Genomic DNA, 14,355 nt, shown 5'->3' on the forward strand with positions numbered 1-14,355 from the left:
AATAATAATGTTGTGATTATATACAATGATAATAATAATAATGTTGTGATTATATACAATGATAATAATAATAATAATGTTTTGATTAAATACAATGATAATAATAATAATGTTTTGATTATATACAATGATAATAATAATAATGTTGTGATTATATACATTGATAATAATAATAATGTTGTGATTATATACAATGATAATAATAATAATAATTGTGGTTACATACAATGATAATAATGATAATACGAAGAAACTTGTTTAGTGCAAGAAATATCAGTATATGGAATGATATTCCATATGAAATCAAAAGTGCTGGAAACCTGAACATTTTCAAAAACAAGCTTGATAACTGGCTGAATTCCTGAACGGCCAATGAAGTCGGAAAGAGATGTATTAAATTATCACACTCGTGATGTATAAACATAAACACACCAATTAAACCAATTAATGTTGTGATGATATTCAATGATAATAATGTACAGGACTCAGAGGAATGGTGGAGGAGAAAGCAGGGTTAACAGGGAAAGAGTTTATTGCCTCATTCAGAGATATGTTGGAGACAGGGATTCTTTCATTCATTCATTCATTCATTTAATCATTTACCCATTTATTCATTCTATCATTAATTCATCCATTCATTTATTCATTTATTCATTCATTCAATAATTTGTATTACTTATTTATTTATTCATTCATTCATTGATAAATTAATCTTTCATTCATTCATTCATTTATTCACCTATTCATTCAATAATTAATTAATTTTTTATTTATTTATTTATTCATTCATTCATTCATCCTTTTATTCATTCATTCATTCATTTATTCACTCATTCATTCCAACATTCATTCATTTATTCATTTATTTATTCATTCATTCATTAATTATTTTTTTTTAGTTAGTCATTTATTCATTCATTCATCTGTTCATCTATCCTTTCATTCATTCATTTATTCATTATTTACTTATTCATTTATTCTTTTATGTAATTATTCACTAATTTATTTATTTTTATTTTATTATTCATTCATTCAATCATCCTTTCATTCATTTATTTTTTAATTCATTCATTAATACATTTATTCATTGATTTGTCAATCCGTGAATTCGTTAATTCATTTTTTTGTTTTCTCATTTATTCGTTAATTCATTTTTTCGTTAATTTTTTAATTCGTTGATTCGTGAATTTGTTAATCGTTTTTTAATTTATTTGTTAATTCTTGAAATTGTTAATTTTGTTGATTTGATAATTGGTTTGTTATGTTGTAAACACTGAATGATCCAACTGTAGTATTGACCTCTGGTAATCCTCTGCTACGATGCACAGCTATATTGTCTAGGTTATCAGTGATGAGAAGATAACTGCGGATATGACCTTGAAATCAATTGAATATCCTAAATCAGCTGTTGATGTAGCGAGCAGGAATATCAAACAATCAACTTTTAAAATCATAATTTTTGAGAACAAAATTATTTTTAAGATAAAAAAATAAAAATATGTTTACCGACCACGTAATTTCAGTAGAAGTAAATATTTCCATTTACTATTTAGTCCAGATATATAAGGATTCATCTCTAATTGGATGATGAGATAAATAGAAAAATAGATGTAACCGCGATGCAATTTCTAATGTTTCAGAATAGACACCAAACACATGATTGGATTAGGTGCTTATGGAATCGCATACAAGTGTGATTAGCGAGATGTTAAGTTACTTAACGTCCCTTGGCGACCCACTCTGTTAAGTTTTCAGTGGAAAAAAGCACGCATTTTTATCTGTAAATGTAATGTAGTTATAAATAATTACAAAATAATTTTTTGACAATTTATTTTTTTAAGTATGAATTAAATCAAGTTTAGCTTGGTTAAAATCAATAATAAGACAACTATAAAATGTAATTTTTAGGTCCATTGAAATTTTATTTTTTAATCTTCATTTTTGATATTGAACAGGACTGGACATTCTTTGGCTCTAGGCTGCATTCACAAATATGTCGGAGGTAAATAGCGTTTTTTTTTTTTTTTGCATTTTGTTCTTTCTCAGTGTCAAAATTCGGCAAAGTGTAAGAAAAGCAAATATTTAGATTAACGTTTATTTCGGGGCAATTTCAACAGAGTCCGAATTTAATGAATTTTAGCGGCGTCTCAAATCCGCCAAAACCCGGTTTTAATTGAGCGCCGGCTTAAATCTTGAAACATTGAATACAATTTAATGGAACCAACCAAATCATCCAAATCATCAAGAAATGCCCTTCTACCCGGGCCGGATACATTTTATTTAAAGGGCGGATCCAGGTTCCGGATCCGCATCAAAATAAAATACGTCCTAAGCAATGAAAAAATTGAAAAAATTGTGACTGACCTCATTTTTAAACTTTATTCTTCAATACCTCTTCTTCTATCTGCTCCTTATAAATCTGTTCCTTCACCTTCCACATCTCTTTGCTTTTATTAAATTCAAAATTATTTTTGTCTTATTTTGATTTAATATTCTTTTTCAGCGAAAAATTAATATTAAATCATTCAAAATAACCAGCAATGGTACTTGGTTAGCGAAGTTAAACTGTTAGAATTTGTCCCTGTCCCTACCTGTAATTGATATTCTCAAAATGTTAAGTCAAATAAATAATAAATCCATCATTCATGACAAATTTGACACAAATATGAAAACCGTTTTTTAGAAATAAAACAGTATGTAAAAATTGCACTAATTTCACTGCAGACTTCTTCTCCTGATTTCTATGAAGAATGGTTGACTGTGTTTATATTTGTATGTTTGTTTTGTTTGGGTGTTTGTTTGTTTGTTTGTTTGTTTTGTTTGTTTGTTTATTTATTTGTTTGTTTGTTTATTTATTTGTTTGTTTGTTTATACATATTTCAGCCAATAAATATATCCTAGGTCTAAGTACTTCCCAACATATACAACCTAGTGTGTCAATTCTTCTTCCTTTATCACAGGTATGTTTTTTCTTTCAATTTTTAAGATACTTGGTTATACTTGGTTATACTTGGTTACACTTGGTTACACTTGGTTATACTTGGTTATACTTGGTTTGTGCACGCTAAGAGAGCCACATGCGTGGCCAATGCCATGTAAAGCGGCTCATGGGCTTTTGTTCGCCACAAACATTTAGATATGTTTTGGACCGTACACCTCGTCATATTTTCTCTTAAAACTGTTTTTGAAGATCTAACGCTGTCAGGGATTTCATTCCAGAGATTTTATTCTTCATATTTTTATGATTCTTAAGATTTTTCTATCTAATGCTAGTTTTGTGAAATTAAAAGTATTTTTGTAATCATAAAAAGTCGATTGAAAAAAATATTTTCTACTTTGTTTGGTTTAAATTGCAAGAAATGAAATGAAAACCAAGCTTAGAACTTAAAGGAGTGGTGGAGAAGCAGGGTCCATATAATTCCATCTCTGATCCCAAATGGATCGGTGTTGAAACTACAATTAATGGCATGAAGATAAACTTTCTGTGTCAAGTTCTTTAGTGTAAGTGTACTATACTTCAGAAATGTGTACTGCATTACATAAAAATAAACACTCTCTTGCACACGCAAATCTGCCCCTTACGTAAAAGTAAATTCAACCTATATGAAGCATAAAGTCTGACCGCATCAACCTTGTTGCACCGGCTAGTCCTGTCCATAGAGCTAGGTACAGTACAAACTGGGACCAGAAAGGTGGCCCGGCTCGGAAATTCAAATGAACTACGGCTGCCCGTGTACAGTATAAATATACATTCTGCAGTATGGAATTTTTTCTACAACTTGATACCATACTTCCAATTGTTTACAGCAACAACATTCTTAGGTTGATTTCTGCCATTAATATCTATCAATCAGCATTTTGGATCGTATTAGATGGAATTATATGGACCCCCGGAGGGAAGTTTGAATGTTAAAACACCATCTATATTTGTTAATCTGAATTAAGGATTCTGCTAGTCCTGTAGTCCAGGCCTGGGCCCTGCATGCTCTAGCTCTGCTGGCAGATTCTGGTGGTCCCATGTTTAGGTCAGTTTACTAACAATAAACTTTTTTTTCTTTAATGATTATCCCGCTGGCCCCTCTTGATATTAATATTTTCCCTAAATGNTTTTCCCTAAATGTTAAGTATGTTATATTAAATATTTTCCCTAAATGTTAAGTATGTTATTTTGAATATTTTCCCTAAATGTTAAACGAATGTTTGTGCAAAAATGTAAGGATTTATTCGCTGAATTGGGCAAAATAAATGGATTTACGGATAAAAATCATGAAAGGGTGTGAAATTTTTCATTATTTTCTCAAAATTATCCCCCCCTCCCCCCGGGCAAGGAGGGGGGGTTCAGGAATAAGTTTTAAATGTATTGGACTTAAAATGGATGAAAAAAAATCATGCTGTAGTCAAAAAATGCGCAGGAATATTTCTTTCAAGATAAAAAGTTATTTTAAAAACGAAATTGATAATTTCTTCTTTTCATCAGTGAAACAAAAATTATTTAAATTTTTTTAAATTGTTTTTTTTTTGCTGCAGGAGTTATGTAGAGCCCACATTGACATCGCTTCTAAAGCTTTTATTAACAACTCCACTAACTCAGGTTGGTATTACAATCTCTGATTGAAGAATATACTTTGCATGTTCTGATTGGTTGTAATTCAGGCTGATGTGCTTGTCTGCCTGGGGAAACTGCTTCAGGCATTTTATCTCTCAAAAGATGTCACTGGTTTATTTATTTTCAGCAGTTTTTTGTTTTTTTTTCTGCCGTTATTTCAAGAATAAACGTTGACAATTAAGTTTAATGATTAAAATATTGTCTGGTTTTGGCTTTTTCAATTGTAAAATTCAAGTGTAAAAATTAAAAAAATAATTAGTTTTAAAAATCGTTCCCAAGTGAGAAAGGAACACTTTTATTTGATCTAAGCATAGCTGTTTAATGTTTACGTTTAGTTATAAAATTGTCAATTGTAGGGAATAAAATGAGAATTTACCTTTGGATTTTTTATCTTGCTATAATATTTTGTAAATTTTGTCCGCCTGACCTATATGTCTTTCTGAATATCTTGTCAGCGTTTCTATTTCGTCTGTCTATCTTGTCAGCGTTTCTATTTTGCCTGTCTGTACATCTTGTCAGCATTTCTATTTCGTCTGTCAGTACATCTTGTCAGCGTTTCTATTTTGTTTGTCTGTATATCTTGTCGGCGTTTCTATTTCGTCTGTCTGTACATCTTGTCAGCGTTTCTATTTTGTCTGTCTGTATATCTTGTCAGCGTTTCTATTTTGTCTGTCTGTATATCTTGTCAGCGTTTCTATTTTGTCTGTCTGTATATCTTGTCAGCGTTTCTATTTTGTCTGTCTGTATATCTTGTCAGCGTTTCTATTTTGTCTGTCTGTATATCTTGTCTGCATGTCAATATTTATTGCCTTTCTATCTTGTGTCTAGCTGTCTGTTTATCCTATCTATATGTCTCTCTTTTTTTAAATTTTGTCTTTCTTTTTTTCTTGTTTATTGTATAATCTATCTTGTATTATCTATTTTTCCTGTCTAGTCTTTATATAAGAAGACCTCGGTTTGTCTTGTCTTGTCTTGTCTGTTTACAAAGAGATAATGACTGTACAGGCGATTATTACAACTCTTGGTCCAGAGTTATCTGTTTACGATGCTAGTGTTACCGAGGCTAGAAACAGTATCATTCTAGCCGCCTCCATCCTTCAGGTAGCCATTTTGTTTTTACAGGTAGCCATTTTGTATTTACAGGTAGCCTTTTTGTTTTTACATTTAGCCCATTTTTTTACAGGTAGCCATTAAGACAACCATTTTGTTTTTACAAGTAGACATTTTGTATTTACATGAAGCCATTTTGTTTGTCATGAAGCCATTTTGTTTTACAGTTAGCCATTTTTTTTCACAAGTAGCCATTTTTCTTTTCACATGTAGCCATTTTGCTTTTCACATGTAGACATTTTGTTTTTTAGGTAGACATTTTGTTTTTCAGGTAGCTATTTTGTTTTTCAGGTAGCTATTTTGTTTTTCAGGTAGCTATTTTGTTTTAACATGTAGTCATTTTGTTTTAACATGTAGTTATTTTGTTTTAACATGTAGTTATTTTGTTTTAACATGTAGTTATTTTGTTTTAACATGTAGTTATTTTGTTTTAACATGTAGTCATTTTGTTTTAAGAAAACCATTTTATTACAGGTCGCCTTTTTATATTTACAGGTACTAATTATTTGATTCTCTATCTAGACTGGAGAGCCTCATGTACAGTCTGAATCTCTGTCCAGTCTTCAGCAGCTTCATATGTTTGCTCCAAGACATCTAGACCTGTACTCATTGGTGCCCAGGTCAGTACAGTACAGTACAGTACAGTACAGTACAGTACAGTACAGTACAGTACAGTACAGTACAGTACAGTACAGTACAGTACAGTGAGTGTAGTGCAGTACAGTACAGTAAAATATCTGTTTTCTAGATTGATAAAACTGTTACGAAGCAGTAGTCTACCTCTACGACGATCAGCTGTCGCCTGTCTACGGCAGCTGTCACAACGTGAGTCCCGTGAGATCTGTGATATAGCAGCTGGAGAATCCAATACAGGGATTAAAGATACACATCAGGTCTGCAAGTCAACAACCGAGAAACTAACTGACAAATAGATTGAATTGAATTGACTGACTGATTGTTGACTCATTTTATTTGCAACATAATACAAATGACACAAAGTACATAACACAAAGTACATAACACAAAGTACATGACACAAAGTACATGACACAAAGTACATGACACAAAGTACATGACACAAAGTACATGACACAAAGTACATGGCACAAAGTACATGGCACAAAGCACATGCCACAAAGTACATGACACAAAGTACATGACACAAAGTACATGACACAAAGTACATGACACAAAGTACATGACACAAAGTACATGACACAAAGTACATGACACAAAGTACATGACACAAAGTACATGGCACAAAGTACATGGCACAAAGTACATGGCACAAAGCACATGCCACAAAGTACATGACACAAAGCACATGACACAAAGCACATGACACAAAGCACATAATACATGGACCTTGCCACATGCTAGATACATGGTATATGCAATGATGCATGGTATATAACAGATGTTATATAACATAATAATATCTACTAGGTTGAGAATATCCTGGCGTACTCTGAGTCTGGTTTACCTGGAATACTGTTCTCAACACTAGACCAGGAAGAGGACAAACAGGTCAAACATTCTTGGCCCCGGGGAAGGGTTAAAGGAATTGATCGGCTATGTATGGTAGTTGAACTGAGTATACAGGTTGTGGAAAACTTCTTTCTTATTCATTTGAGACATATTAAACTTTTTAAAGATCTGTAAATCTTGAGTTTGAGCGCAAATTCGACGTTAAAAACTCATACTTTGGGGGTGGATACGTTTTCAGAATTAGTTTTTTTAAATTATTAAATAACGACAACGAAAACTAAAGTAAAAATTTGAATGGGTACGTTTTCAGAATCGGTTTTCTAAATTATTAAATAAGGACGACGAAAATAGATTAAAATTGTACAGTGAACTAATTAGATGGTTAGGAACATATTTCTCAAAAGAAATTTGTCAATAAATCAATGCTAAAAATCGATTATTTCGATTTTATTGTTATATTCAATTTCTTTTTTTCTTTGAATTTATTTGCAGATTTCTTCAAATATTTCAAATGTCGTCTTTTCAATAATAATTCTAGAAAATCTGCGAAAATCTTTTTGAATAATAAGAAACCAGAATAATGAGATAATAGAAACTAATAATTGAACAAGATTACTTATTTTCGATGATAAGATTAATTTTTATTTTCTCAACATGTTCCTATACATGACGTCTGTAGTTTATGTAGAACTTTTTTACGTTTGATGTCATCGTTATTTAATAATTAAAAAAAAAAAACTATTTCTGAAAACGTATCCACCCCCAAAGTAGGAGTTTTTAACGTCGAATTTGCGCTCAAACTCAGGATTTACAGATCTTTAAAAAGTTTAATACGTCTCAAATGAATCCGAAAGAAGTTTTCCACAACACTGCATACTCAGTTCAACTACCTTACATAGCCGGTCACTCCCTTTGAGGCCAATCAAAGTTTATAACGGCCCCGGGACATTTCATAGATTTTTTTAATTTTTGGAAATCCGTCAATTCCAACAGAAAAATAGAAGCTTTAAAAGCAACATGTTCAAGTGCCTTAAATGCCTCAAAATCTCAACATTTTTTTCCAATTTGAGAAAATTTAAATTTTTAAAAGTTCAGAAAGTTATTTCATTATTTACATAGGTTTTACGGGACTGTGAAGAAACCCTACTGAGCCTCCTGGGAAACCTGGCCTCCGAGAACCTCAGCTCCTGGCTCAACCTCACAAAGGAGATCCTCACCACATCCTCCGATATACAAGAGGTCACCAAATGTTAATATTATTTGTTTTGTCGTTACCCCCCTCACCCCACCCAGCCAGCTGATGGCTGCTTGGATTCTACCAGGGGTGGACAGTTTATGTGAAAAATGTATTCAGAATGTAAACTTGAAGCAAAGGGTAAATTTAAAAGAAGAAGAAAAAGTAGATATAAAATGGGAATAAAATAGTAAACTGATAATTTAAATATTTCAATAAATGAAAAAAGAATGAATGAATTGAAAATTAAAAGAAAATGAATGAATTTATGCAAGATTGAAAGGATGAATGAATGAAAGTAAGGATGAATGAATGAATGAATGAAAGGAAGGATGAATGAATGTATGAAAGGAAGGATGAATGAATTAATGAAAAAATGAAAGAATGAATGTATTGTATAGGAGAGGAAGGAGGACAGGGAGGAGGTAGATGAGGATGATGCAACATTCACTAAAGGCGAGGACACCAGTGCCCAGGGATCTGTACAACCCAGGCATGTTGCAATTTAGAAAAAATATATTTCTATAAATCTTGGTAGAATTTTTTTTTTTGAAGAATTTGGCTTGAACTCATTCTCTAAAAAGAATACATTTTACTACACTGTACAGTTCATGGTACACTGTACAGTGTACCATGAACTGTACAGTAAATAAGATTTTCCTTAAAGGAATTTCAATTTATCTGATCAGGAATGTATGAGATATCCAAGATTTTTATAAGTGGTTATTTTCATTTGTGGTCTCAGTATAAAAGTGACTTGCTATGTATTAACTTAATGAATGAAAATGTTAGAACTTTGAAGTTAGAAAAACGACAATATCTTTCCAATTTTTGATCAGACAAAGGTTTAAAGTTACCATTGTAAATCGGACATGCCCTTTTTCATGGAGGGTCACTAGCCATTATTTATAACGTTTTTCTAGGTGGACTACACGTGTGTTTGCTGCTGTTTGTTTAAAGAAGATTATTTCCGACTGTTGTTCCGGAGATAGAGCTCATTTCGATCTATCCCTAGCTAGAGAGGTATTTTGTGGGGAACGGCCAAATGCAGTTACGTGCGCACACCGCAATGAATTATAAGAAGAGAGAGATCAGTATATTTTAGGGTTATAGGTTGGATTAAGACACTTTCTGGGCCGCTCGCTGTGGCTAGGACTGGCTAGGGGCCGAGCGCTGCGACTAGAACTTGCTCTTTCTCTGTTTTTTTTTAATGTTATAATTCAATTAAAGAATTTGGTTAACAGGGGGGCTCAGCTGAAACAGTCCCAAGCTTTGTAAAAGCTAAATTCGTAAATATTGTTTTTTTTTTCTGCAGAAATAAATGATTTGATTTTGATTGCAAGCATGCACCCGTAACTGCGTTTGTCCGCTGCCTATTTTGTGCCCATATTTGTGCGTATATTAAATAAAAAATAAGACATACTTTTTGTAATGGTGTTAACCTTTCTTAGCATCTCAAGTGTCAAAGGTTTTTCAAAAATAAGTAGGGCTTTAATATATGTTAGATTAAACTCTAAATTATTATCGAATACTTACCAATGCTCTACTTTCAGCCGGCCTAAACTAACATGATGGTTTGTCTTTTTTTAGGCGGATGTGGCCTATTATCACGACGGTGGTCGGGGGATTCCACATTGGGGATCTTAAATAGATCATTACTTTTTTAATTTATTTATTTATATTACCATTAATATCAGATGCGTATGGCTGGTGGTCATCGATCTGACTTCCTTGTCCTCCACTTGACGGAGTTGGTGAGAATGGTGTTCATGGCTGCGACCTCGGAGTCTGACCCCTTGAAGCTGGAGGGCCTGGAGACCTTGAGGGTCGTGGTAGAGAAGTTCGCGGAGACTCCGGAGCCAGAGTTTCCAGGACATGTTATACTAGAACAATATCAGGTTAGTTGCTGACATCATTCGTTCATTCATTCGTTTGTTTAGCTTTTTCGTTTATTCGTTTGTTTGTTTGTTTTTTTGTTTGTTTGTTTTTTCGTTCGTTCGTTCGTTCGTTCGTTCGTTCGTTCGTTCGTTCGTTCGTTTGTTCTTTCGTTTGTTCGTTCCTTCATTTGTTTCTTTGTTCATTATTTCGTGCGTTCGTTCGCTCGTTCGTTCTTTTATTTCTTTGTTTCTTTATTTGGTTTTTATTTGGTTGGTTGGTTGCTTGGTTGGTTGGTTGGTTGGTTGGTTGGTTGCTTGGTTTGTTGAATGTTTGGTTTGTTGAATGATTTGTAAATTGGTAAGTTGGATGGTTGAATTGTTTTTGGTGTGTAGGAACTAGGGGGTTGGTTAATGGTTGGTTTGGAGCAATATATTCATCTTTGCATTTTGAAAACCAAGATACACCTGTCTCCATCTAGTTTAAAATAGTTCGTTTAGATTGTAGATGGCACTCTTTTAATAGATTACAATAAAATAACATTAACAGTTTCTTAAGAAACCCTGTTTTAGGCTCAAGTTGGCGCCGCTCTTCGTCCGGCCTTTGCACCTGACATGGCGAGCCACGTGACTGCACGAGCATGTAGCGTGTGCAGTACCTGGATAAGCAGTGGGGTAGTGAGAGATCTCAACGACCTCAAGCGGGTTTACCAGCTCCTGGTCAGCTCATTGTCTAAACTAAAGAAAGGGAGCAGCTCAAACTGCTATAATGAGAGTGCTTCAACCCTGGAGAAGCTATCTATTCTTCAGGTTCGAAACTCATATTATTCCATACTAGCTTGTGACTGGAAACTCATATTATTCCATACTAGCTTGTGACTGGAAACCAAGTTCTCCCTAAAAATGTCAACCTTATCATTTTTTAACTTTAGAACCAAGTTAAGAACATTCTCATAGTTCCCCAACCGAAATTTAAGGCAATTCAGTGAAGGGGGCATGAGCTATTCAAAACATTTAAAATTCTCTTCAAATTTCACTGCGAATTTCAGTCCTGATAGAACAAAGATAGGATTAGCCATGAAATGATAAGACTATAAAAGGATAGAACAGGAAAGGATAGATCAGGAAAGGATAGAACAGGAAAGGAAAGAACAAGAAAGGATAGAACAGGAAAGGATACAGTGGAACCCTGAATAAAGAATACATCGGAAGACTTTATCAAATGTCGCCTTGACAATTTTTCAATGAGTTTTATACTAAGTTTATATTTCAGTATTTGCGAAAATAAATAAATAGCCATGAATATGCGGGAACAGTTTTAAAGAGTTCCATATAATCATTTAATTAAAAATCTAAATATCTGCAACATTCCATTATCAGAAAGTGAAGCATACGACATTTGATGAATTCTTTTGATGTATTCTTTATTAAGGGTTTCACTGTAGAACAGGAAAGGAAGGAAAAAAATGGTATGACAGGAGAGGAAAGGAAAGGTTAGGCAGGGTTAAGAACAGGACAGTAAATGACGAAACAATTATGAATAAAGATCAGATAGATATTTGTATTCCTAGGCCTGGGCAGAGGTCTACATTGTATCAATGAATTCCGAGTCGGCTAAAGACACATCGTTCGAGGATTTCGACGATGATGATAATTTCGGGGACTTTTCCACATCCCCACGGGAAGAGAACAGTTTGTCTGAACTGGTTGCTACAGAACTACCCAGTCTGTCAAAACACTGGCTGGCTGCCATGAAGGTCAACTTTTAAACCTTGCTGTTGTTACCCACAAAGGATGAGACTTCAGAGAGGGCTCATGACACGACAGCATTTACATTTTTTTTTAAAAAGGAAATTTCCCAAAAACCTAGGCATTTGGGAAATTTCCCAGATACCCAGGCATTTGGGAAATTTCCCAAATACCCAGGCATTTGGGAAATTCCCCAAATTCCTGTAGGTATTTGAGCGTGGTATATTTTTAAGATTTTGGAAATTTCTCAAATACAGGCATTTGGGAAATTTCCCAGATACCCACGCATTTGGGAAATTCCCCAAATTCCTATAGGTATTTGAGGGTGGTATATTTTTAAGATTTTGGAAATTTCTCAAATGCCTGGGTATTTGAGAAATTTCACAGATACCCAGGCATTTGGGAAATTTCCTAGATACCCAGGCATTTTGAGAAATTTCCCAGATACCTAGGCATTTGGGAAATTCCTATTTTTGACATTTTTGATAATTGCTGTCACTCCCTCAGAGGGCTGTACAGCATTTGTACTCTCTGCAACTATATAATGGTTTCTTTCTTTGCAAAGTATGTAAGCAATTGATAAGCAATTCATAGACAATAGAAGACTTAATTTAACTTTGTGTTCGTCATATTGAAGAGTTTCAGGTCGTCTTTACAGTCTCATCTTTAATGAGTGGTTAACCCTCTGACTACAATCTTTGTATGAATAATCAGCTGTATTTTCACAAAGAAAAGTAGGATGCTTTTAAAAAATTAAGACCAAAAGAATTTTTAAGTTGGTTTCTGATCTGCCTCTAATTTCATAAAAATTATATAATTTTGATTTTCAAAAAAATCCGCTAATAAAAAAGGGAAAAATCCTTGAAATTTTATATTGCTGATGTTTTTATTTTAAAATTACTAAATGCCCTAGTTGATTTTTCTTGTTCCTTCTTTTACAAACAAGCAATTAAAAAATTGTTCTTACATTTTAGGATCATGCTCTACTCTGTCTCTCGCCTGAGTTTAAGTCCCAGCTTCCCTATGAGGGTGGAGCTTTCTATACCAACGATACCATACAGCTTGCCCGCCCACACTATAAGGAACACCTACTGCATAGTTTTAATCTCGTTCATATACATTGCACATTTATTTGTTTCCTTCATTTCGAGATGGATTACTTAATTTGTGATTGTTAGCGCCGAAATATTTAGAACACATTTTAAAAATAGATAAGTTACAAGCTGCTAGATTCCTTGCGACATTTCATTATTAAAAGAAATAACTATTCCACTGTTGTCTGATTACCACTTTAGATTGAACGTTACACAATCCATTGTTGAGCAATAACGTCACAATAACGTCACATAGAATTAATTATAAAGGTAGTTTTTCATAACTTAAATTTTGTTTATCCTTGACCATTTCTGATATTTGTGGGAACACTGCCTTTAAATAAATATTGTGGTTTGGTGTAGTTGACCTGGGCGCCTATACTGCACGCTGCCTGTCTCTGGTTAACACGTGGTGGTGGATTTGAGAATGTTCAGAATGAAAAGATGGAGTTAGATGTTGTAGACTCAGGGAATATAGGTCAGTGTGTACACCATACTTTGTACCGTACACCTCTAACAATATTTTACACTATTATACTGTACATGTTGTAGACTCAGGGAATATAGGTCAGTGAGTACACAATACTTTGTACCGTACACTTATAACAATACTTTACACTATTATACTGTACATGCTGTAGATTCAGGGAATATAGGTCAGTGTGTACACAATACTTTGTACCGTACACTTATAACAATACTTTACACTATTATACTGTACATGCTGTAGATTCAGGGAATATAGGTCAGTGTGTACACAATACTTTGTACCGTACACTTATACCAATACTTTACACTATTATACTGTACAGTTGTAGACTCAGGTAATATAGGTCAGTGTGTACACAATACTTTGTACCGTACACTTATAACAATACTTTACACTATTATACTGTACATGTGTAGACTCAGGGAATATAGGTCAGTGTGTACACAATACTTTGTACCGTACACTTATACCAATATTTTACACTATTATACTGTACATGTTGTAGACTCAGGGAATATAGGTCAGTGAGTACACCATACTTTGTACCGTACACCTCTAACAATATTTTACACTATTATACTCTACATGTGTAGATTCAGGTAATATAGTTCAGTGTGTACACAATACTTTGTACCGTACACTTATAACAATACTTTACACTATTATACTGTACATGTGTAGATTCAGGGAATATAGTTCAGTGAGTACAC

General features: G+C 33.4%; 1 protein-coding gene across 1 annotated transcript in view; it reads left to right on the plus strand.

Annotated features, from left to right (window-relative positions):
* LOC111716086 (HEAT repeat-containing protein 5B) overlaps positions 1 to 14,355 on the plus strand; it is a 45,461-nt gene that overhangs the window by 18,816 nt on the left and 12,290 nt on the right. Inside the window, exons 25-42 of the mRNA XM_023491500.1 lie at positions 1,342 to 1,424; positions 1,956 to 2,002; positions 2,902 to 2,960; positions 3,946 to 4,025; positions 4,528 to 4,591; positions 4,654 to 4,689; positions 5,612 to 5,707; positions 6,239 to 6,336; positions 6,465 to 6,609; positions 7,163 to 7,243; positions 8,324 to 8,443; positions 8,840 to 8,931; positions 9,362 to 9,461; positions 10,136 to 10,336; positions 10,886 to 11,122; positions 11,884 to 12,069; positions 13,036 to 13,143; positions 13,519 to 13,633. Of these exons, the coding sequence (XP_023347268.1) occupies positions 1,342 to 1,424; positions 1,956 to 2,002; positions 2,902 to 2,960; positions 3,946 to 4,025; positions 4,528 to 4,591; positions 4,654 to 4,689; positions 5,612 to 5,707; positions 6,239 to 6,336; positions 6,465 to 6,609; positions 7,163 to 7,243; positions 8,324 to 8,443; positions 8,840 to 8,931; positions 9,362 to 9,461; positions 10,136 to 10,336; positions 10,886 to 11,122; positions 11,884 to 12,069; positions 13,036 to 13,143; positions 13,519 to 13,633 (1,948 nt within the window). The remainder of the gene's footprint in view (positions 1 to 1,341; positions 1,425 to 1,955; positions 2,003 to 2,901; positions 2,961 to 3,945; positions 4,026 to 4,527; positions 4,592 to 4,653; positions 4,690 to 5,611; positions 5,708 to 6,238; positions 6,337 to 6,464; positions 6,610 to 7,162; positions 7,244 to 8,323; positions 8,444 to 8,839; positions 8,932 to 9,361; positions 9,462 to 10,135; positions 10,337 to 10,885; positions 11,123 to 11,883; positions 12,070 to 13,035; positions 13,144 to 13,518; positions 13,634 to 14,355) is intronic.

This window comes from Eurytemora carolleeae, unplaced genomic scaffold (genome assembly GCF_000591075.1).
Source record: "Eurytemora carolleeae unplaced genomic scaffold, Eaff_2.0 scaffold1368, whole genome shotgun sequence".
Taxonomy (NCBI): Eukaryota; Metazoa; Arthropoda; class Copepoda; order Calanoida; family Temoridae; genus Eurytemora; species Eurytemora carolleeae.